The 23,347-nt window shown below is 31.7% G+C and overlaps 3 protein-coding genes across 4 annotated transcripts; 1 reads left to right on the top strand and 2 right to left on the bottom strand.

Annotated features, from left to right (window-relative positions):
- Positions 1-725: 725 nt before the first annotated feature.
- On the bottom strand, positions 726-3,741 carry LOC117205181 (UDP-glucuronic acid decarboxylase 1). Its single transcript, XM_033443336.1, has 5 exons — positions 3,321-3,741; positions 2,628-3,215; positions 2,434-2,547; positions 2,030-2,350; positions 726-1,941 (listed from the first exon to the last, which is right to left on the bottom strand). The coding sequence occupies exons 1-5, from the start codon at positions 3,379-3,381 to the stop codon at positions 1,673-1,675; spliced, it is 1,353 nt and encodes a 450-aa protein (XP_033299227.1). The 5' UTR covers positions 3,382-3,741; the 3' UTR covers positions 726-1,672.
- Positions 3,742-3,763: 22 nt separating this feature from the next.
- On the top strand, positions 3,764-22,360 carry LOC117205178 (exostosin-3). Of its 2 annotated transcripts, XM_033443334.1 has the most exons (27): positions 3,764-4,001; positions 4,573-4,701; positions 4,781-4,948; positions 5,418-5,578; positions 5,671-5,834; positions 5,908-6,240; positions 6,326-6,595; positions 6,679-6,990; positions 7,071-7,227; positions 7,302-7,489; positions 7,570-7,724; positions 7,827-8,044; positions 8,128-8,362; positions 8,421-8,671; positions 9,519-9,769; positions 10,266-10,723; positions 10,820-10,988; positions 12,439-12,677; positions 13,006-13,074; positions 17,983-18,523; positions 18,604-19,445; positions 19,510-19,725; positions 19,795-20,005; positions 20,069-20,325; positions 20,405-20,809; positions 20,881-20,985; positions 21,105-21,217. In XM_033443334.1, the coding sequence occupies exons 1-27, from the start codon at positions 3,840-3,842 to the stop codon at positions 21,207-21,209; spliced, it is 6,771 nt and encodes a 2,256-aa protein (XP_033299225.1). In that variant the 5' UTR covers positions 3,764-3,839; the 3' UTR covers positions 21,210-21,217. The 2 variants fall into 2 exon arrangements, with proteins under 2 accessions (XP_033299225.1, XP_033299224.1); XM_033443333.1 differs by lacking the exons at positions 3,764-4,001; positions 4,573-4,701; positions 4,781-4,948; ... (14 more) ...; positions 12,439-12,677; positions 13,006-13,074 and adding exons at positions 17,056-17,505; positions 17,652-17,888 and having other exon boundaries at positions 21,105-22,360.
- LOC117205182 (DCN1-like protein 1) lies at positions 13,195-16,893 on the bottom strand. Its single transcript, XM_033443337.1, has 5 exons — positions 16,741-16,893; positions 16,001-16,214; positions 15,730-15,898; positions 15,401-15,614; positions 13,195-15,279 (listed from the first exon to the last, which is right to left on the bottom strand). Exons 1-5 carry the CDS (start codon positions 16,741-16,743, stop codon positions 15,115-15,117), a joined length of 765 nt encoding a protein of 254 aa, XP_033299228.1. The 5' UTR covers positions 16,744-16,893; the 3' UTR covers positions 13,195-15,114.
- Positions 22,361-23,347: the final 987 nt, after the last annotated feature.

Below are 23,347 nucleotides of genomic sequence, written 5' to 3' on the forward strand. Positions count from 1 at the left end.
ACGTTGACGCTGCTGGCAATCTGTTCCAAGTACTCATCATCGTAGCCATCATCTGGCTATTTATACAAAGCTGACGCCCGCGTGAAATTAAACTGTGCGGCTTGATTAAAACGAAGCGTAACCGTCGCGCGAAAGTATAGGAAGAGGAGGAGAAGGAGGAGGCCTCTATCCGCCTTATTTCCTCCGTGGCCGGAGTCGTTAGCGGCCTGTCTCCTCAACGATTAGGTCATCTTCACCCTTGCGGCGTTTTCATCCGCGACGACAAAGCCACGGCATATCCCGGATGCGATGATTATCGTTAAGAATTACCGAGTCTTACCAGCCCCTTGCTCTTGCCAATCTGTTCGTTCCTCTCTTTTCTTCTTTCGATCGTTGGCTGGCCATTCCTCTCTTTCCTGTCTTCGAGACAGGACGACCACGTGCGCCCTGTCAGGGCCCACGCGACACCCATTACGAGCAATCGGCCCTTCAAATGCACTATAAATGACGCGGGCGATTCTTCAATCTCGCCGTGGAATGCGTTTTCAGCAAGTGGTCACGCTTATCGGAATTATAATATTATCTAGTTGGAGCGCAACCGGACAAGAAGAATCACCCGACTCGTTATGCAACAATGTGTATACCCGCGACGCGATCGTTGAAAATTCTTCTTACAAAATGAGATGGACGTAGATTATGGTCGTACGAAGTTGATCATGATCGTTTGATACATAGTTAGACGCATGTTATGATGCAAGCATTAATTTTATATTTCCTTCTACACCGTGGGATCGTTACTCGTGTATGAATTAAACACGTGAGTCGTCCAGACGAAACAAGGTTGTCTTTACAAAAAGTGTTTTACTCACTTAAACTCGTGTACAATACATTATTTCGTAGTATAAAATTACTTTCCTGTTTACATACTCACGAAATATTACAGTACAATATTACAGTACATTTACACCGTGTATGTATCACACGATACGACTACTAGTATATTACAAACGTTCAAGCGCTGTGGCTTAAAAAACATTCGAGAAACCTTATAAACACATTTTGATTCTATGGTAAAAAGTTTTGTGACAGAAAAATTTGTTAACTAATTACAAGTGCACATTGATTAATATCATTATTATACATCACGAAAATTTGATGATAAAGAGACATGTACAGCTGAAGGGAAATCGATTATATAGAAATATTAAGTAAATTTAGAGCAATATCATTTAAAATTGTCAATTTAGCCTAATATTTCACACAGGGAAAAAGGATATTGGTAATTTCCCCTAGCACCACCACCACACAAACAATCATTAGATAAAGAATTTTGAAACTATACGATAAATTGATCGCTTCGTTCTATCACGAATAAAGTAGTATGCTTTAAAAGCATTCAGTATTTGAACTGAATACTATTGAATACTATTATATACGATTAATAAATAAAATTCTGTATGGAACATTGTAAATAGATAAATATCTTAACAAAGTTAAAATAAATATCGATTGCATAGAAACGAACGATTCTTTTCTTCCATTTTAAATTAAGAATACTCGTTGATATTCTAAATTATAAAGAATTCAATTTGGACGGGGAATTTTTTGGCACGTAGTGGTCCATAGCATAATGGCACTTTCCAAAACCACTTTTTTAGAAGTGGAAAAATTAATCGTATTGATATTTTGTTTTCTAAAGTTGCTCCACTATATCGTGATCGTTTTTGTAGGAAGATTGTTTTATACTAGTTTTCTGAGAGTGCTTCGTCCTCTGTAATTCTTTAGCGAAATACATTATCGTCTTTTTAAGTCCTTCGGCTAAAGGAACCTTTGGTTCCCAATTCAAATACTTCTTAGCTCTAGTAATATCGGGTCTCCTTCGTTGTGGATCATCTTCGACCGCGGCAAGTTCGACTATCTTACTATTAGTACCAACCAGATCCTTTATTATAAGGGCAAATTCTGTAATCAATTACAATTTACTCGCTGTATATTTTCTATAAAATATTCGATCAATTTTTCTAAAAGTATTTGACAATACCATATTTACCTTCTATTGTATGCTCGACAGGATTTCCAATGTTTATTGGTTGAGTGTAATTAGACGCCATTAGGGCAACTAATCCATCGACTAAGTCGGATACATATTGAAAAGATCGCGTCTGTTTTCCGCTACCGTATATCGTAATCGAGTCATTCTGTAACGCTTGTAGAATAAAGTTCGAAACTACTCGACCATCATTCATGTGCATCCTTGGCCCAAATGTATTAAAAATTCGGGCAACACGCACGGAGATGCCTTCTTGTCTCATATATGCATAGCTTAATGTTTCTGCTACGCGTTTTCCTTCGTCGTAACAAGCTCTTGGACCTATGAAAATCATATATTTAATTTTTATTTTACTATCTTACATTTTATTAAACAAATACAGTTGCAATTATTTTCATATATACCTATAGGATTCACATGTCCCCAATAAGTTTCTGATTGAGGATGTTCATTAGGATCTCCATAAACTTCAGATGTGCTAGCAATTAAAACTCTTGCTCCTACTCTTTTTGCAAGACCTGATATGATTGGATAATTATGTTTACTGACTACTTAAGTGAGATTCTCAATGCTCTAAGTTGACACAGTGTTTACATACCTAAGATATTTATTGTACCTAATGTATTTGTTTTTATCGTTTTAACTGGATTAAGCATATAATGTGGTGGACTAGCTGGGCTAGCAAGATGATATATTTCATCAACTTCTAAATAGAGAGGTCTAACAATGTCATGGTGAACAAGCTCAAAATTTTCATGGCCAACCCAATGTTCAACATTACGTTTCCTGCCAGTAAAAAAATTATCTACAACTATTACTTCATGGCCAGCAAGCATTAAACGGTCGACCAAATGTGATCCTACAAAGCCAGCTCCACCTGTCACCAATATCCTCTTTCGATTCTTATAGTTAAGAAATTTGACTGTTGGAAAGTCCTTTGATACTTTGTTCTCAATTTTAGCTTCAAGATGTTGCAGTTTGCCCTCTAATTCACGAATTCGTATTTTTGCTTCTTCAATATCTTTGATATCAGTGTAACGTACATTTTCTTCAGACTCTTGAATTTTTTCATTGACATTTTCAATCTCATTTACATCTTCTAGACGAGATTTGCGATCTCTTGGATGAAGTCGGGCGAAAGATTGTTCATCTTCTGGATTAACTAATGTTCTGTAAAATCCTAACACTGCAAGAAGATAAGTATATGACATTGATTTTATCATTCAAGGGCAAATGCTCACAGCTGTAAAGAAACATTAAATGCTTGTTAGAAAGCAGCAACAACATTTACCTAATATTATACAAATCACGAAGAAGGCAACCTGTTTCATCTTTCGCGGAGTGACAACCATGCTTCAACATTGCACATGTCATGGAGATATTTACATTACTTCCCTGTCAACTTGTCACAGACTAAAGTCATGATAATATCTAGTAGATAAGATGTTCAATCGCCACAAATATGTCATTTTCAGGTTTCTATAATTAAAAGACATAACCTCTTACATCATCACCTTTTATCGCTAAATTTGCGATACTTGAAGCGCTATTTTATTTAATTATTGACGTAATGTTGGTGCTGCTCTCTGAACACCATAACGCAAACGTTTCACAAATTTTGTTTCTTATTGTCTGTTTGATCCATGTTTGATCTGATGTATCGTGGGCCGATAACTTAACCTCAACATTTTCTGTGAGTACTCACGCAGGCGCAGATGCTGTTTTTTGATTGATATATAAGGCTGTGGCAGTACAAAGGAAACATCTCAAGTAGTTTTTCTGGAGTTGCAGTGGCAGTGGCATTTGAAATATGGCAGAGGTCATTGATTGTAATTTTCCTGTTTGGGGTCTGTTACCTAAAAAAGAAACTGGTGTCACTCAATTTCTTGCAAAATATCCTGAATATGATGGAAGAGGAGTCATCATTGCAATTTTCGATTCAGGGATTGATCCTGGAGCTCCTGGTATGCAGGTAAGTGAAGCTTTTATATAGACACGCCTCGCGATTGTTCAAGTCTCTGCTTTTTCTTCCACTTTTCTTTCATTTTTAAATTTTGACCAAATATCATAATTTTATTTCTGACAGTAATATATATTGTCAAAAGTCTTGGCTTGCTGAATTCCTTTTGTTTCTTATAAATTTCTTTGTGTTTTCTTTGTATACAAAGTGGAAGTCTTTGAATAATTTTATGTGAAATTAATAATTTAAATTTATTCATCTTTTCCTTTATCTTTATTTTGTAATTACTTCAATCTCGAAGATTTTTGTTACATTGTAATATAATCATTGATTGCTATTTTGTGTCAATTTTGTTGTAAATTAACAATTAACGTGAACATTGTTTACCATGGGATTATAGGTGATTAAATACTAAAATGAAATACATTAGTCATTCCTCCTTGCTATTAAAATTTATAAATTTGAATCAGCCTTTCTTGTATGATATTTGTGAAATGATAATACAACAGAATTTTCTTGAACAAAGGAGTAAAATTAAATTTAAATAAAATGCTCTATTTTATAACAAATACATTTAATATAGGAAACTTCAGATGGGAAGCCAAAAATTATTGAAAGATATGACTGCAGTGGAGCTGGAGATGTGGATACCAGCAAAATTGTACAAGCACCTGATGGATATATAATAGGGATAACTGGTCGTAAATTAAAGGTACATTTCAAATAATGTCTGAAATTAATAGTGCTCACTAGATACACATAACAGTAAAAGAAAATTATTTTTCTCTCAGGTTCCATCCAACTGGAAAAATCCTTCTGGACAGTATCACATAGGAGTAAAAAATTTGTATTCACTATACCCAGGAAAATTAAGAGAAAGAGTATTATTAGAAAGAAAAAAGCGATCATGGGACACATGTCAAAAATCTGCACTTGCAGAAGCATCTAGGCAATTACAAGTAAATAAATTAATAATTGCATTTTGATTGCATATGATAGACACAGAAATAAGAAACTTTCATTTCAATTTTATTTATTTATTAAAATTTGATATCTTTAAATTGACTCTCAGATTAATTAAAAGCATCAAATATTTAAGAATAAAAATGTAAATAGGCTTTTAGACCATGTGATCCAAAGATAGGGTTGTTGTGGATATGTTGAACCATGCAATCAAATGAGGCCAGTTTCACAATGTGTCACAGTGATCTGTATCTAATGCTATATTTATAATTGGCAGTTCGATCTATTGTAAAGGCATTGATTCGTTGCATAATACCATGTAACGTTCTTTTATATTTTTTAATAGTGTGCTTCGCAACAAGAAAATGATTTTAATTAAGATATAAGCAAATATTTTATGGATATGTAATTTTCCAATAAATAAGAAACAACTTGATTTTTACGTTACTCAACTATTGTACATAGGAATTTGAAGCAAAGAATCCACAAGTAAACAGTTTAAAAGAAAGGCTAGAAAAAGAAGAACTTGAAGCTAGAGTTGAAATATTAAATAACCTGGAGAAAAAATACTCTGATGTAGGACCTACTTATGACTGTATTGTTTTTCATGATGGTGAAGTTTGGAGGTAAAGATATATGCAGGATATTTAAGATTTCAATTAAAACATTTCCTTTATAAACATTGCTATTTGACTTAATTGTTTATATTCTGTTATAGAGCATGCATTGACACTTCTGAAGAAGGTAACTTAGAAGCTGGTGTCTTTCTAGGCGAATACACTTTAACAAGGGAATATGCACCCCTTATACCAGAAGATCAATTGAATATTAGTATTAATGTTCACGACGATGGAAATACATTAGAAATCGCTGGTTTATGCTGTAGGTATTAATGAGATTCGATTCGTTATTTTATTTCGTTTTCGTAACTACAATTAATCTCGTTATATTGCAGCAAGTCACGGAACGCACGTAGCTTCAATTGCAGCAGCGTATTTTCCCGATAATCCTGAATCAAATGGTGTAGCTCCTGGTGCTCAAATTATTTCATTAGGTGTCGGAGATGGCCGCATCGGTACAATGGAAACAGGAACTGCAATAATACGTGCAATGATACATGTAATGAAACACAAAGAGAAAATACATGTAATTAATATGAGTTATGGAGAACATCCTCATTGGTCTAACACTGGGAGAATAGGAGAATTAATGAATGAAGTTATCGATAAATTTGGTGTAACATGGGTAGCATCTGCTGGTAATCGTGGACCAGCTTTGTGTACTATTGGTTAGTTGAAAGAACATTCGAATATATTAAATATATACTCGAACATTAACATCTAGTACATCCCATCCATTTTAAAATCATATAGGAACACCACCAGATATTAGTACTAACAGTGTGATTAGTGTTGGTGCCTATGTTTCTCCTGATATGATGGTAGCTGAATATTCTTTAAGAGAAAAAATGCCGGGCATGTCATACACGTGGTCATCTCGAGGTCCAATGATCGATGGTGGAGCCGGAATTACCGTATGTGCTCCAGGAGGTGCTATAACTAGTGTTCCCAATTTTACATTAAGAAAAAGTCAACTCATGAATGGCACAAGCATGGCTGCTCCTCATGTTACTGGAGCTATTGGTATATATCAACATTTCTAAAATATAAAGTTTATGTTACTATAATGAAAAGAAGTATATTTTAATATGGTACTTGTATTACAGCACTACTTATGTCAGGACTTCTTGCCAAAGGTTATCCTCTGTCTCCATATAGCATAAAAAGAGCACTTGAAAATACAGCTCTATATATACAAAATCTAGACCCTTTTGCACAAGGGTCAGGGCTATTACAAGTCGAGCGTGCATTCGATAATCTTCTTACTTACAATAACGTACCTGAAAGGGATATAAGATTTACCATTAACTGTGGTCCAAATAACGCCAAAGGAATCCACATGAGAAGCGGTGTTATTGATCGATCAAAAGATTATGCTATTAATGTTGAACCTGTATTCCTTAATAGCGAAAATACTGGTATGACTTTTACATATGTTATTGTAATACTATATGTCTTAGTTGGATGTGATTTATTATAATACTTGGATACTTTATAGATCCCGCAGTTAAAATTGCTTTCAATTTGAAATTAACTTTGGTATGCGATGCACCTTGGGTACATTTTCCAACACATCTTGATTTAATGAATATGGTTCGCGCATTTGCTATTAAAATTGATGGATTTAATTTACCCGAAGGTGTTCATACAACTAGGTAAATACGTTCGGACTAACATATTTTTTTTTATATTAATAATGTGTAATATCAGTACTAATTGTCATTTATAGTGTACGAGCGTATGATGTAACAGACGTTGCAAAAGGACCAGTGTTCCAAATACCAATAACTGTAGTGCAGCCACAAACACTGCCAAAAACTGCGGTCCTTCCAGACTTAGCATATACAAATGTCTTATTTAAACCGAATACAATTCGTCGACATTTTATTCTCGTTCCTGAAGATGCAACATGGGCGGGTATGCATTTTCAGCAATATTTATTTCATATGTACAATATTGAACACATAAAATGAATGTTTTAATATAATTCAATTCAGTGGTTAGATTGAAGAGCACAGAAAAAGATAAAACTGGAAGATTTGTGATTCATAGCGTTCAACTGAAACCACGTTTATCCTGTAAAACTCTTGAAGTTAATAAGTTGTTTACTGTTACTTCTCAATCAGAAATTGTTCATCCATTTGCTGTTCAGGTATTATTAATTCTCTTTATACATTTTAACAAAACGTTTAGTATTATCAAATAAGAATTTAGGTGTAAGTATTATGAAATAAGAAACATACTTTATTCATAGGGAGGATTGATCTTAGAAGTAGTCATCGCGAAATATTGGGCAAACATAGGTGACATGTTAGTGGATTACTTCATTGAATTTCATGGTGTTCATATCATAAATGGGAATCTTACAATGCAATCTGGAGATGGAATAAATCGTTTAGAAGTGCGAAGTTCTCTTAGAAACGAAGAAGTAGTGCCCAGTATTTGTCTTAAATCATCCGTACAAATATTGAAGTACGTAAACTAACAGTGTTGCACACGATGTATATCAATGAAAATGAATTAATGGAGTTCTACTTTCTATCCTAATATTACAGACCCACTGATGCAAAGATCGCTCCTTTACGAGACCGAGATATTATTCCTCCTTCACGACAAATTTATGAATTGCAATTAACATATACGTTCCACTGTGCAAAGGCGACTGAAGTAACTCCAAATGCCGCGCTGCTTAGCGATTTATTATATGAAAGTGAATATGATAGTCAGATGTGGATGATTTATGATACTAATAAACAACTTATTTGTTGTGGAGATGCGTACCCATCCAAAGTAAGAACGAGTATATTAATATGAAACAATGAGGAAATAATGCTATTTTTTATTACAGTATGCTAATCAAAAATTAGAGAAAGGCGATTATACTTTGAAAATACATGTACGTCATGAAAAGAAAGATTTACTTGATAGATTAACGGAAATGCCGTTCCTTTTAAGTCACACGCTAAGTAATCCAATTAGTCTAGATGTATATGCCAGTCAGTCACAAGCCATTATCGGTGGCAAGAAAATGATAGCAGCTTCAGTCCCACCTGGCCACATTCTTCCTTTGTATATTGCTCCTTTATCGAATGAAAACAAGTAAGTATTTTATTTGAAGCATAATATTTTTTTTTAATACTATATATGACAAGGATTATTATTTACTATGATGTTAAAGAAAATGTATAATTATTTTAAAGTTCATTCACGCATAGCTTATATTCCTTCCTAAGATTATTATTTTACATTCATTTTGCATGTAGCAGTACATATATTATTTCCTTATGCAAATAAAAATTGGTGCATAAATGTAAGATGTAGTATATATGCAAGATGTGTACGTTCAAAAAATGTTAGATCAGATAATTTGTGAAAAATTGTTTTATATTTCTTTTTATTAATCAACTGTTTCTAAAGTATTACTAAGAAAATTTTCTTTTTTTTTTCGTTCCGCACTGCAGCGCTGAAAACAAGTAAGTCTATAGCATTCTTTCTGTAAACATTTTTAAACATTTACATGCTTCTAATTAAAAATAACATTAATTAAAGCAGATTTTTCTTTAATAGATATACTTCTATTTTATGCATTACTTCATTGCATCAATATTTTTATTTAGTTTCGTGAATTTACATGCTTTATTATTTAAAAAACATTTTATTTATTGCTTACATTTTAGATCTGAATATTTAGATCAATATGTGTATCTGTGCATACTAGAAGATTTTTTAATAAATTTTACATAGTGGTTTTGCTTTGTATACACATAATATTTTAGGTATAATGCTTTATGTATGCTTTTTTAAACATAAAAATGCTATACACTTCCTTTTTATCTTAATTTGTTACCTTCACGTTTGATTTCGTTTATAACATTTTGTTGTAGCGAGATTCTTAGGCAATATTAATCTGTTTGAAAGAAAACGAAATTTCTATTTCATTTTAAAGAGTTTCCAGAGGTGCTGCCTTAGGAAATGTTAGTTACTTACAGGGTACACTGACCTTCTGCAAAGATGATAATGGAAGGAAGGTGGATTTCCATACGTTTAAATATATTTTATCTGAACCAAATAAAAAATCTAGTAGCAGCAGTAGTAGCAGTAGTCCCTATCATTCATCAAACAAAGAAAAAACTACTAAGTGGGATGAATACAATGAAGCACTCAGGGATTTCAAATGCAGTTGGCTTACAAAGCTGGGTAATCAGATTTTTCACTCATCTAATATTGATTATATATAATTACATATTGTATAAGGTTTAGCATCATATAAATATCTTGTTTTTCTTTCCGGTTTCAATTGAACAAATAGCGCCTTCTACGAGTAAGTTCATTAGAGTGCAATAAAACGTTACTCCAAAATTTGATTTGAAACCCCGTTCAGTTCCGTTTAGATGATTATCGAATTTTCTTATAGCTATTTGTTTTATTCCAATGCACGACTATGTAATATGCATAACAAATAATTTACTATAATTTGTCTTTTCTTTTGTGATGTTCAAAAGAAATTATTAGTAATAATATATATCACTTAACAACATAATTTCAACACAAACATAAACGTATATGTACATTAGAATAATTCATTTCAAACAAGTTTATACAAAACCTGTCCTATTGTTTTTAATGCAAGCATATGTCCACATTTTTATATTATTATTTGAAAATATAATTAATTTGGTATTATTACTAATAGAACCTGGAGAATATGCAAATCTACTCTATGGAGAATTAAAGAATCTCTTCTCTGACCATCTGCCCGTTCACACTGCCATGCTGATTTCTTTGGACTCACCTGAAGCTCGACGTCATGTACCACATGATGACATTTCAGAAGAATCTGTTTCTCTAGCAAATCAAATAATAACTGTCGCAGATGCCGTGATTACAAATATTGATCAAGATAAGCTCTTAGCCTATTATGGTTTAAAAAGCGATCAACGTGATGATGCAGCAAAAATTAGAACCACTATGGAGAAACAGAAACTTAGCTTGATAAAAGCATTAGTAAAGAAAGGATGTGCATTAGCGCGATTGTACGTACATAGTGCAAAAAAAGGAGAGGGAGATCGTCAGTCATATGAACATTTATTAGAGAGTGTAACACATCACTGGCAAGAAGTACAAAAATTCGCTGAACCAACTGACATTAAGGCAAGAAATTTTGAAATATGGTTACTGTTATTTAACAATTATTATTACTTATTTAAAGAAGCTATATGTAAAAACAAAATACTTCTTTACTTGCAGGTCATTACTCTCTCACTGTGGCATGCTCACATTAATAATCATTATGGTCGCTATTTGAAATTATTGTTGCGTTATTACGAAGACAACCCATTAAAAGAAGTTGATGAGAAATGTATAGAACTTGCAAATATCTTAGGATGGGAACATTTGTCACGTTACATTAAGACAAGTATACCGTCGCGCTATCCTCCTTCGTACAGATCGTTTTGATCAATGGTAATTGATACTCATTTAATTCTAAATTAGTTGTAAAGTATAATGAAGTGCACAGGTATCTTTTCTAGGTACAGAGGAATCAATTTGATATTCTGATAATGGAAACTAATCATGGCAAACAGTTTCCAATGCATCTCTATGCCAGAACTATTTCTGTTGAGTCATTCAAGTGTATTATACACTTATAAATATATACTTGTGTTCATACTTTTAAAAAAGTACGAAAAAATGATTTTAGAAAAATATATTAATTTTTAAACGTAAGAAATTAAACATAAGAAATTATATTACTAAAAGTACCGCTGTTTTAATAGTGCATTTTTATGGCGTTTATTGCATTAAAAGAGAAAGAAGCGCCAGAATATCATGGAAACTGTTATCAATTTAGAAATTAAAGTTTTTAAACAATAATATGTTGTTTGAGAACATTTATTTCAATTAACATAATGTATATCATTTAAAATTATTTAGGTTTTTCCATTTTTACAATATATTAAATGTAAATAAATATATATATTATATATATACATATGTATACATACAGGTATTTTCTTTATATCCACAGTATAGTAGTAGCGTTATCGTACTGGATTCTGTTATTTAAAACTGTATACATTTACTTATGTGACTGTGAGATTCATATATAATATATTCAGGTTTTGCTGTCATGGTGTTACATATAGCAAATGTTTCTTCACTTTATACAATAAGCGTTAAGTGCGCTGGTGTATATAATGAGAAAAACAAAAAATAATTAAAGCTCTATTTGAATTTTATAGTGAATATGAAATGTAAAAGGTAATTCATACTTTTCCGTTTTCTTGCTGTTTTAAATTCAATAATTGGAAAATAATTGCTTAATATTGATTACGCTAGAGCTGTACTATTAAAGGCCAAGATAAAAATAATAAATGCACTAATACTAGCCTTTTAAAAGAAAATAGAATGTCTTATTTTCAAGAAAAACTTACATTAAAGCTTCAATTCTGCTCCATTAGTACGAAGTTGCATACATATATTTCTATTCGATTTACGTAAATATAAAAACAAATTCACCGCTCAACCAGCTTCATGGCTCTTAACAGTTGGAACATTAAATTTTTTGTAAAAATATACTAAGTCAAGATAAGAAAAAATGCTTTCACACGTAAAAATTTACAAGTAATAAATGACACGTCAACCGAAATTTGTATAAAGAGTTATGTCCTTATCGCTGTCGCTCAACTCTTATTTGTCTTCGTATGCGAAAAACTATTTCGAAAATAACGTGAAAGTACTTTGGTACAATCAGGAATTTTCACAAAGTCGATTCCCACCAGGACAAACAAGTAAAAAAGATATCTTCTCTTTTATTTTATCTGCACCGTTCCGAGTACAATATATAATTTTTAACACAATTCTAGTTAGCGAAGCATGTACTCTTATTTGCCTCCTTGTTGCTCAACGAATATCTCAAACAGGATTAATAATATACGATGCGGAAAAATCTCCTAAACTTATTGCTATCATAGCTGAAGCTATGATAGAGGGTAATACTATTCATGCATGGATTGTTAAAAAAGGTTTAGTTTCTCATCCTTATCTCAGTACAGAAGAGGCACTGAGACTTGGGGGCAAAAGTTTAAGTCTATTGAGAGAATGGGTACAAATTAAATTTACATTTTATTATCTCTATTTTGCAATGATTTTGTAATTTATGTAGAATTTGTTTACTCGACAAGATAGGATATAAAACAATATTAATTATTATAGACATTTCAAGTATTTCATGAAAAAATTCAAAGAGGTTTATATCAACATATAAGTAATTTCTTACACAAATGGTACTTAGCACCAAAGTCTAAGAATTTATTTATGCTTCTTATTACTTGTGGACGAACAGTACTGTTTATATTTCAGGAAAAAACTTATATGGTAAGCAAATTAGCAAAATCTGTAAAAATGTTTCTACATAAAACTTTTATCTGTAGGTAACTTTTTTTGACTCTCATAGTCATAGTACAATTACAAATCCAAATCGGGGATTAGTTATTGCACAGGTAAGGATCTGTAACTATATATAGCAAAATCAATATTTGATAAATACTGCAATATTTTATATTTTTAAGTGATAGTAATGCATGTCATATTAACAGTAAAAAAAATAATGTAGACATATATAGAGAATTTGGAACATTTATGCAATTGGTACACGAAGGATATATTAAATAAATGTTACAATACAAAAGCAAACCAATATGAGCTAGCCTTTTTATATCCATCCAATTCACCATGCTGTGGCTGTGATCCTGTATGTAACTGTGGCAATCATTGCAAAAAACAATAACACATAATCCTTACTTTTCAAATGTCAATATGTAAACTTTTTAAAGTTATACATATACATACAAATATATTTAAAAAAAAGTAAAATTTATATATATAACTTCATTATGATGTGTGTATGTATTAAATGATCATGGAACTTTTTGTTTAATTAGACATATTATTTAGATTAAGACTGACGGATTTATTTACATTATGTACAATTTCTTCCTAAAACTATTACAATTTTTTAGTGTTTACGCAATGCATAAACTATTAAAAAAATAAAGTAGCTTAAGTCTGAAAATCGTATTTTCTTTAATATTATTTAAATAAAATGTAATATACATTTTTCGTGAATTTTTTCTGCATTGCGCAAACATATTTCTGACAATATTTTACTGGACTCTCCTTTTTATATTGAATGCATATGTTACGAACTGTTTTCATTTTACCTATTTTAACATTTTTATAAAATATAATCCAAAATTTCTGGACGATGTATTTTTTATATTGCTAATTCTCTACTTTGCACCTTTCAATGTCAATATATCTAAACTGATATAATGTTCTGGTTCCTTAACTGTTAACCATAAAGTTGCAGAGATATATATTTTTTTACACTATATTTCTTTAATCTCTTTGTATTATATATAAATTAAAATGATTAGTAGTAAATTGATGTACTTTACTAAACTACAAAAGCATTAATCACATATTGCATTGTGAAGTAGGGAGAAAATACAAAACTGAAAATGTTATTTATAACTTCAACATTTCGTAGTACAAGCAAAAAGTCTGTTATGAAGATTAAATCTGCTTTTATCAGTTGTTCATTATTTTTAATCATTTGATGTGTACTTGATTCAAACATGCCTTGGAATCAATAAATATTTATAATCACGATTTTTATGACATTATAAAAAAATATATTTTATCTGCACTAATTATAAATGAAACCCATAATTTAAACTTGTAAAAAATTCTTAATTTATTTTCCCTAACATCTATTATACCTCAGAATTACAATATAAATATTACTCTTCACTAATAAAACAAAAACAAATCTTTTTCTGTCACCATTTAAATCGGTGATTGTAAAAAAGATAAGTATACCAGTGCCGAAATAGCAATACATTTAAAATACAGATTTCTCTCTGTGTTTTCTTTTGTTTGTATGTATATTACAAGTGTTCTGTAGAGTGTCGTAAAATTTATTTAATAACAATTTTTAACAACGTAATTTCTAGAAATTACTATCTACAAAAAGGTATAAATGAATAATTTTTATGATTTTTCCTTTTCGAAGCCAAATTCGTGCAAAGGAACACAGTCAGCGATTTCTTCCGATGTTTGCAAATACCTTCGGTAATTGAGCAACATTTTTTTACTGTTATTGTTTTTTCGAACAAACTGATCACATCATATTACTTTGTACAGATAGGTATATAATAATGCAACTCTTATGTATAATTTTAATAGTTACATAATTTGAGATTAAACGATATAAAACCTGTAATTTTATATGAAATTAACTTATTGCTTATAAGCAATAGTTTCTTCTCTTATATAATTTTGTTTACATATTACAGAGTTATTATACACTAAATTGATCCTAGCAATTGTAATACTCCTTTGCTATATATTCTGTACAAAAAGTAAAATGATGCTCTATCAGAAAAATATGATCAAGTATCACTTGAAGAATATAAGATTTTATAATTGAATAAATAAAGCTTTTTTTTATATGAAGTTAAAGACGTAACAAAAAGATGTTAGAGGGACTGACGAATACGGGGTTGTGCCCATTCTACAAAATCATCTATCAGTACAGGCCAGGCTCCCTCTTCATCATAATTACTCATATCTGGGTTGATCATGAGTGCAAAGTCTAATAATAAATTCCATGTATCTTTTGGAATTGATCTCTTATGGTGTTCCTAAAAAATTGCGTTAAGTATTTTGTATCATAATTTAGCTAGACAATATGTAAGCTTCCTTCTTAGGCTTAACCAATATTTATATTATAGTTCATATGTACATATACATTAGATATCATACCTGTAAAAATTGACACCATAAAGGGAGGAACTTAAATTTATCATCTAATACAATGTTCCAATAAGCAATTGCCATATCAAGATCCAAACCTTTCTGTCCTGGGTTTTTTGCATAATTAAACGTAAACTGATAAAAGTCTTTAAATTTTTGAGGATCCCTTAATTCATTTTCTAAACTACTTAAGCAGGCTTTTAATTTATCTATACTGTCCACTCTAAACAATAAGTTTAATATACGTTAATAATAATATAAGTTTAATATAAACAGTATTAAAATACATAAAGGATTCAATTCTTTTAGAAAAAAGAACATTAAAAAATTTGCTTTACCCTAAATCTGTCATTCCATTCATAAATTCATCTTTAGTAAATTCACATTGTGTTTCTGCTCTGAATTTCCATGCAATGATTAATACTAATTTGCTTTCAGGGCTTAAATCCAAATCATCCAAAAATTTCATTATTCCATCTGCTGTAATCTTGTCAGGTTCATTTGGATCTATTTCAATTATCAAATTAAACATTACGCAAACGTTACAGGCATATTTTTAATCTTATGTGTACATAGCTATTATGTGTCAAGCATTATTCATAGAATTACCTTGATATCGACTAAATAATATTTCTAGTTTCTTTTTATCTACTGTATTTTTTGGTTCTTTACAATATGCCTCGGGATTTTGGAAATAATTATCACTTGCCAAGTCTAGCTTCCAATCATTTTGTGCTAAACAATATATTGCAGTTTGTTCTCCAGTGTGTGTAAAAGTTATGAATTTCTTCACTTTATCTCTTTGTGAGAACTTTAACTTATGCTGCAACAAAGATTAGAATTACATTATTATATATTCCAAAGATTAATATAAAAAAAATTATAAGTTCTCCTACTATACAACATTGAATATCACGTTAAATAAAAAATCTGCTCATGACCATGTATGTATGCATTATAATGTTTCACAATTTTTTAATTTATAACAATGAAATCAACATGGACGAGAACGTATAAACAAAGATTTTGTTGCATGTACAATAGCTATTGTTACTACTTTGAGTAGCACCTTGTTGATTTTAAGAAATGTGATAATACCTTCGTGACAATGTAATTTATTAGACTAAAAAGATCATGTATTATTTTGCAATGTCATTAATCAGAAGGTATGTCACGAAATTGATTTGTATTTAATGCAAAAGGGAACAGTAACGTTGACTCATGATAGGTTACTTTAACATTTTTAATACACTGTCTTGGACATATAAGGGAAACTGTAGCTTTTTTAGTAAAATTAAGTCACGAGGATCGTTGGATTAACATAATCCATAAATCTACTAAGTGCTCACCATTTTAGTTAATTTTAGGCCCCCGAAAGCCAAAATATTATTTCCTTTGAACTACACTTGACATGAACATGCGCATGTTCTGTGAAGGCCCTGAGAAATGCAAATACACCAACAAGATTATAAAGCAATGCCACCAGACGTTACCAGAGGAAAGTAACTTCGAGAACAATGTCGCGGGTTATTTAAAAGATTTGCATACATTCAATTTATTAAACATTGTATTTTTCGATACGATCAGATTAAAAAATTCATCGAAAACGTCACGTGATTCGGTTTTACGTCCGGTGGCATCGGTAAAAATCTTTCTTTTTTCTGCGTTTTGTAGAAATCACGACGGATGAAAGTCTTCGTGAAATAACAACAAAACGCTATCGTAAATATTGGCCCACGCAAATGAATGCCTATACTATACACTAAGTTACAAGGCCGTACGTCAAAAACCGAATGAATAAACATTAATGAAGAGACAGCAGTATTTTTATTGATACTGTTTTAGAATGAATTATTATTGGCTCATTGTGAACCTTTGATGGGAAATCTTGTGATTTTGTCAATTCTCTATGCGTATTTTATATGGTTGAACAATTTTTTAAATAAGTATGTACATAAAGTAAAATATATTCGTCAAATTAGTTTATAATAACATTAATGATTTGTTTTTTATGATAATTGGTTGTGTTTTCAAAAAATGTGAGCGGAAAATACTTTGTTGTTAGGTTATTAGTGAATAATGTCAATCAAAATTCCACAATTATCATGTTCTTGGTAAGTATATTCATGAGCATCATAATTTTGCTACTTATATCATCCTTGCTATAAAAAGATATATAATAATATATCGTTAATATTTTGTGTGAAATAAAGAAAATAATGTTGCTTATTATAACAATGTCTTCTCATTGTGTTGGCAGGAATTTGTCAAACAATCACAAAATAAGTTTATTGATTTGAAATTTAAATAAACATGAATGATAATCTATAACACGATGGGAGGAAGTATATTTGAAATACTTCCATTGTACCATCAAAATGGAAGTGGCAGAGAAATTTGTCATTGGATAACACATATCAAATTATCTAGAATTATAATGTTAACATCCGCTGTTTTATTCATTGTACCATTATTTACTCACTATTATTTATCAAAGGTACTGTTTTTTATTCTATATGTATATATATATTTAGATAAAAATGTTATATGTATGAGTGATAAATTTAAAATTAAAAATTTTTTATTTTTAGGTGGAATCTGACTCTCCAGATAAAGACATTTATCGTACATTTTCCACACTGGAAGCTTTTGAAGATTTTACTTCTATGAAAGCTTCTCAGTTGAAGATGAGAATAGAGGAGATGCTACGTATTAAAGTTTCTGTAAATAATGAGCTTAGGGATTTGAGTGCAAAGAGACAAAGACTTCAGATCGAAGTTAGTAGCTTAACTCAAAGAATTGATGAATTAAAACAGGAATTATTACACCAGCAAACAGATCTTGATAGATTAAAGATCAGTGTTGAACAAGCACAAGTAGCTCAAAGAGAAGCAGTGGAAAGAAATACACCAGAATTGGCTCCACCCAAACGTATTTTAATGAATTCTATTCCTGTAGTATTACCTAGCACAATTCCACATTTGTGTAGAATGTATAATTGTTTTGACCACAGTCGATGTGCATTGACTAGTGGTTTTCCAGTATACTTGTATGATCCTGATCAGTATTCTGTAGTAAATTCTGGATGGGATGTTGATGGATTTTTGAAAACTACCATAAAACAAACCTTAGGTATATATGGATAAATAATCTTTTATAATTATATATAAACACTTTTTTTATAAAAATTAATTAATACCTTTATTTTACAGGATACAATCCGCATCTTACTACAAATGCAGCCGAAGCTTGTATATACATAGTTCTTATAGGAGAAGCTCTCTCTACTCAACAAAATGTAGATAAAAAATTTCGTAAACCTATAGATGTAAGAAAATTACATGCACTCCCTTATTGGGGCGGAGATGGCAGAAATCATATTTTGTTAAACCTAGCACGTAGAGATCTGTCTGTAGAATCTGGAGATATTTTTAGTGGAGTAGATACAGGGAGAGCCATAATAGTCCAATCCACGTTCTTTAGAAATCAATTTCGCGAAGGTTTTGATTTAGTTGTTCCTCCAATTTTGGGACCTCCGGGTGGCGACGTGTGGCAAGAATGTGCACAAATGTTGCCAGCAAGAAGAAAATATTTATTATCCTTTCAAGGAGAGATGAGATCTCCAAGAACGGCTACCATGACACATCAAATTGATGATGCAGATGTAGATATGGAAAGGCTAACAGTCGATGAAAATAATTTAGATGCTTTTATTATTCAACATCTTAAAGATATGAGTATAGGATTAACATTGGATAAATTTTTCATTCAGTTTGAATGTATACCAGCCTCTGAGGAGAAAAATTTAATAGAAATACTTGATTGGTCTCTGTGTGGAACCGATTCCTCGAGGAAAGCTATACTGAAAGAATCAACATTTACTTTAATTTTAGCTCCTAGCAATGCCTCGTTTGTAACTACTTCATCTATGCAGGCTAGATTATATGAAGCATTGCGATCGGGATCTATTCCAGTTTTTTTAGGTGGCGATCAAATTTTATTAAGTTACAGTGAAGTTATTAGCTGGCGCCGAGCTGCTATCTTCTTGCCAAAGGTAAAAACTACAATGTCCTTATCTTGATATTATTTTTTATTATTGGACATGTTTTAAATTTCAGGCTAGGGTAACAGAAATGCATTTTCTATTACGTGCCGTTCTCGACACTGATCTTTTAAGTATGCGTAGACAAGGCAGATTAATATGGGAACGTTATTTAAGTACTGCTCAAGGTGCTGTAGATACTATTATAGCTGTAATTAGGGACCGACTCGGCATACCACCCCTGCCAGCACCTCAGACTGCCAGTCCAAGTGTCTTTAATGAAAGCTTTGTGGTAAACGTTATAACATACAGTTATGCAGCTTCTTTTGTGTTACACGTAATAATTTTATTTTTTCTTCAGCCTTTAAAATCTGATACTATTATTGCTGAGCCGGAAGCAGAAGAAAGTCTGGGTCCTTTAGAGCCACCTTATCCATCTCCTGCTTTTAAAAGGAATTATACCACAATGCTGCTGCAAGGGCATGAAATCTGGAACGATTGGGTGGATCCGTTTTATTTGTACCCACAATTACCTTTTGATACCGTTCTTCCTAGTGATGCAAAATTTCTTGGTAAATAAATTTATATTCTCCATCGAATAACAATGATTTCATTCTGTACATTATAAACTGTAGGTTCTGAAATGGGATTCAGACCAATTGGCAAAGGTGCTGGAGGTGCAGGTAAAGAATTTAGCGAAGCTTTAGGTGGAAATTATCCAAGAGAACAATTTACAATTGTTATGTTGACATATGAACGAGAGCAAGTGCTTATAAATTCTTTGGCTCGGTTGTATGGTTTGCCATATTTAAATAAAGTGCTAATAGTGTGGAATAGTCCAAAACCACCCATGGAAGACCTAAAATGGCCTGATATTGGAGTTCCAATTCATGTAAGCTTTTTTCTAAAAATTAAGTGAGTATATTCAGTTAGTGAATTATAAGCAAAAGTAGTGATTTCTTTTTATGTAGGTAATCAAGGCTCCACGGAATAGTTTGAACAATAGGTTTCTTCCATTTGATGCTATCGAAACTGAAGCTGTTCTTTCAGTAGACGATGACGCTCATTTACGACACGATGAAATTATGTTTGGATTCAGAGTGTGGAGAGAGCACCGAGATCGTGTGGTTGGATTTCCCGGTCGTTTCCATGCATGGGACCAGAATTATCACAATGCGTGGAACTATAATTCTAATTATTCCTGCGAATTATCAATGGTTTTAACTGGTGCCGCATTCATTCATAAACACTATACATATCTTTATACACACTGGTTACCGCAAGCAATACGCGACAAGGTTGATGAATATATGAACTGTGAAGATATTGCTATGAACTTTCTGATATCTCATCTCACAAGAAAACCACCTGTTAAGGTGAGTGCTAATACGCGTGAAATATTTAATACGCTTGTAATGCTTAACCAAATTTCTCTTTCTTTGTTCAGGTTACATCGCGTTGGACTTTTAGATGTCCTGGATGTCCAGTTTCTCTTTCTGAAGATGATACTCATTTTCAAGAAAGGCACAAATGCATCAATTTCTTCTCTCAGGTAAGTGTGTTTTACTATTTTTTATCAAGATTTTTATTGTTTTTTCCACATGTTATTTCCAAAAATGAAATGTAGTTGCAGTGGGTGTATTGTAAAAATCGAAATTCTAATAATTTCAGGTCTTTGGATACATGCCTCTCTTAAACACTCAATATCGAGCTGATTCGATATTATTTAAAACGAGAATTCCACATGATAAACAAAAATGTTTTAAATTTATATAAAAGAGAAAGAAGTAAAAATAATAGAATTATATATATATATATATGTATATATATAATTATATACATTTAGTAAATATCACTTGATAGAATTTACATGGTTTTGATAAAATTTTGACTGAATTTCCTATAAAGTATATAAATACATAGGACAAACATCGTAGGATTTTTTATTGTCGTCACTTTTTTATTGTACCTTTTTTTATCGATGTACACGTTGATTGAGTGAAATGCACGTTCGAAAAAATTTAATGATGAAACATTGTTGACTGCATACATATATTATAGTGAATATAGGACATAGTGCGTAATCTTTTTATGTCCTCGTACACATAACTTATATCACACCAATGATAACGATTTACGGCGGAGCGTAATAAATTTATTTACAAAACCGAGTTTAGTTTTACGATGCACGAAGCAGGACGAAAAATATAAAAAATGATATTGAAGATGTATACAATACACATATGTATATGTTAAAAGTTCTATACGACCGAATTGGAATACATCACTTTTAATTTATTTGAGAGTACAACTAATATGAATACGATCGTTACTCTTCAGTGATTATTGTTATGTACAATTTGCACAATAATCTCATTTGTACATAACGACAGTGTAAACTACGCTATCTAGGAATTATGCTTATCGAGATAATGTAAATAACTATAACTAAATGGAAATAATTAAATATTACTGTTATGGCAGTGTGCGCTAGTGAATGAATACGAAAACGTATTCCATACAAAATTGAGAAAAAGTGCTCCTTCTACTAGAAAATCGATAAAAAATATTTATATTAACGTATAATTATCTTTTCTTTCTAATTTCGCTTGCCATTTATTCTTACATTGCTCTTTGATAATACTTCAATTGTTATATGTTATTTTCCACCTAAATGTGCCAAATTTGTAAGAATTTAAATTAGCTTCTCTTGATCTATTAATTTCACATAATACTCTTAACAAATTATTTATAAGTACGTGTACCGCACATTATTCAATTTTATGTAACGCATTGCAATCATTATGAAACATGATATATGTAAAAATGATTTTGTCGAATCTTACACGATTGATTGTAAAATTTGACCTGAATTGAGTTCAGATGCACGTGCAAGAAAATAAAAATATATATTATTTATGATTGTACATTGGAACCTGATTTACGATCCGTATAATATTACTTTTTATTTGATTCTCGCGAAAGAAAGATACGATTCAGTATCTTTGGCTACCCTCCATACATCATTAATCATGCGTGTATTGCATACCATAAAAGCAGATCAGCAGAGTCTACTACTTTAGGTTGATGGCTGTTGGCAGCTGATTTTAATATTGCTCTTGATTGATCGACATTTAAGATGTGATCTGTCGAAACAAAATTTTTTTTCATTTGCATAAAATCTTTAGATATTTTTTTATCCCACTTTCTATCGAAATTTATGTTAAAATAAGGTAATGTAAGGCACCAGTGCTTAAGACAGTACATACTGTCATCGCTAGTCAGCCGCGCGCCAGTAGTATTAATACTGTCTATGTCAGACGTTCGTCGTCCAAGCGCAGCAACAAATTTCTCATTCTACTTATGATCTTATTCGTAAATTACGATTTTATTATTATCGATTAATTGGGAAATTCATCGCATTAGACTCTGAAACACACCTACATACAATGTACATTGCACAAGACCATCATTCAACAGCTTTCAAGATAATTATCGCCAATGATGTGCGATTTCGCGACATCAGTGTTCGACGAGAAAATTCATACTTTCCCGGCTTAGAGTGGTGGCGGTGACGCATTCGAATTCACCGCCAGAACAGTAAGAGTAACACCGTTGCGGCGGTGAACCCCATTGGCCTAGGGTGCGATCAATACCAGGTTTTCCATGACGTAAGTGCGACCTGTGATCCTTATTGGTTCGAATATACACCGCATCCCATTATTTATTAAGACCGCATGAATGGATCGTTTCTCAGCGATCAACTCGATGAAACCTAAACTCAAAGAATCGTCGTACGCCTACAAATAGGACCCGGAAGCTGGCGCACGTTCCTGTAAAATCAGGAGAGTGGAAGTGGCCGCGAGCGACAGACGTCCTTTCAGGACGCGTATCTGCCTCCCCACCTTGGGCCT

Source organism: Bombus bifarius, unplaced genomic scaffold (genome assembly GCF_011952205.1).
Source record: "Bombus bifarius isolate JDL3187 unplaced genomic scaffold, Bbif_JDL3187 scf7180000007987, whole genome shotgun sequence".
NCBI classification, from domain to species: Eukaryota; Metazoa; Arthropoda; class Insecta; order Hymenoptera; family Apidae; genus Bombus; species Bombus bifarius.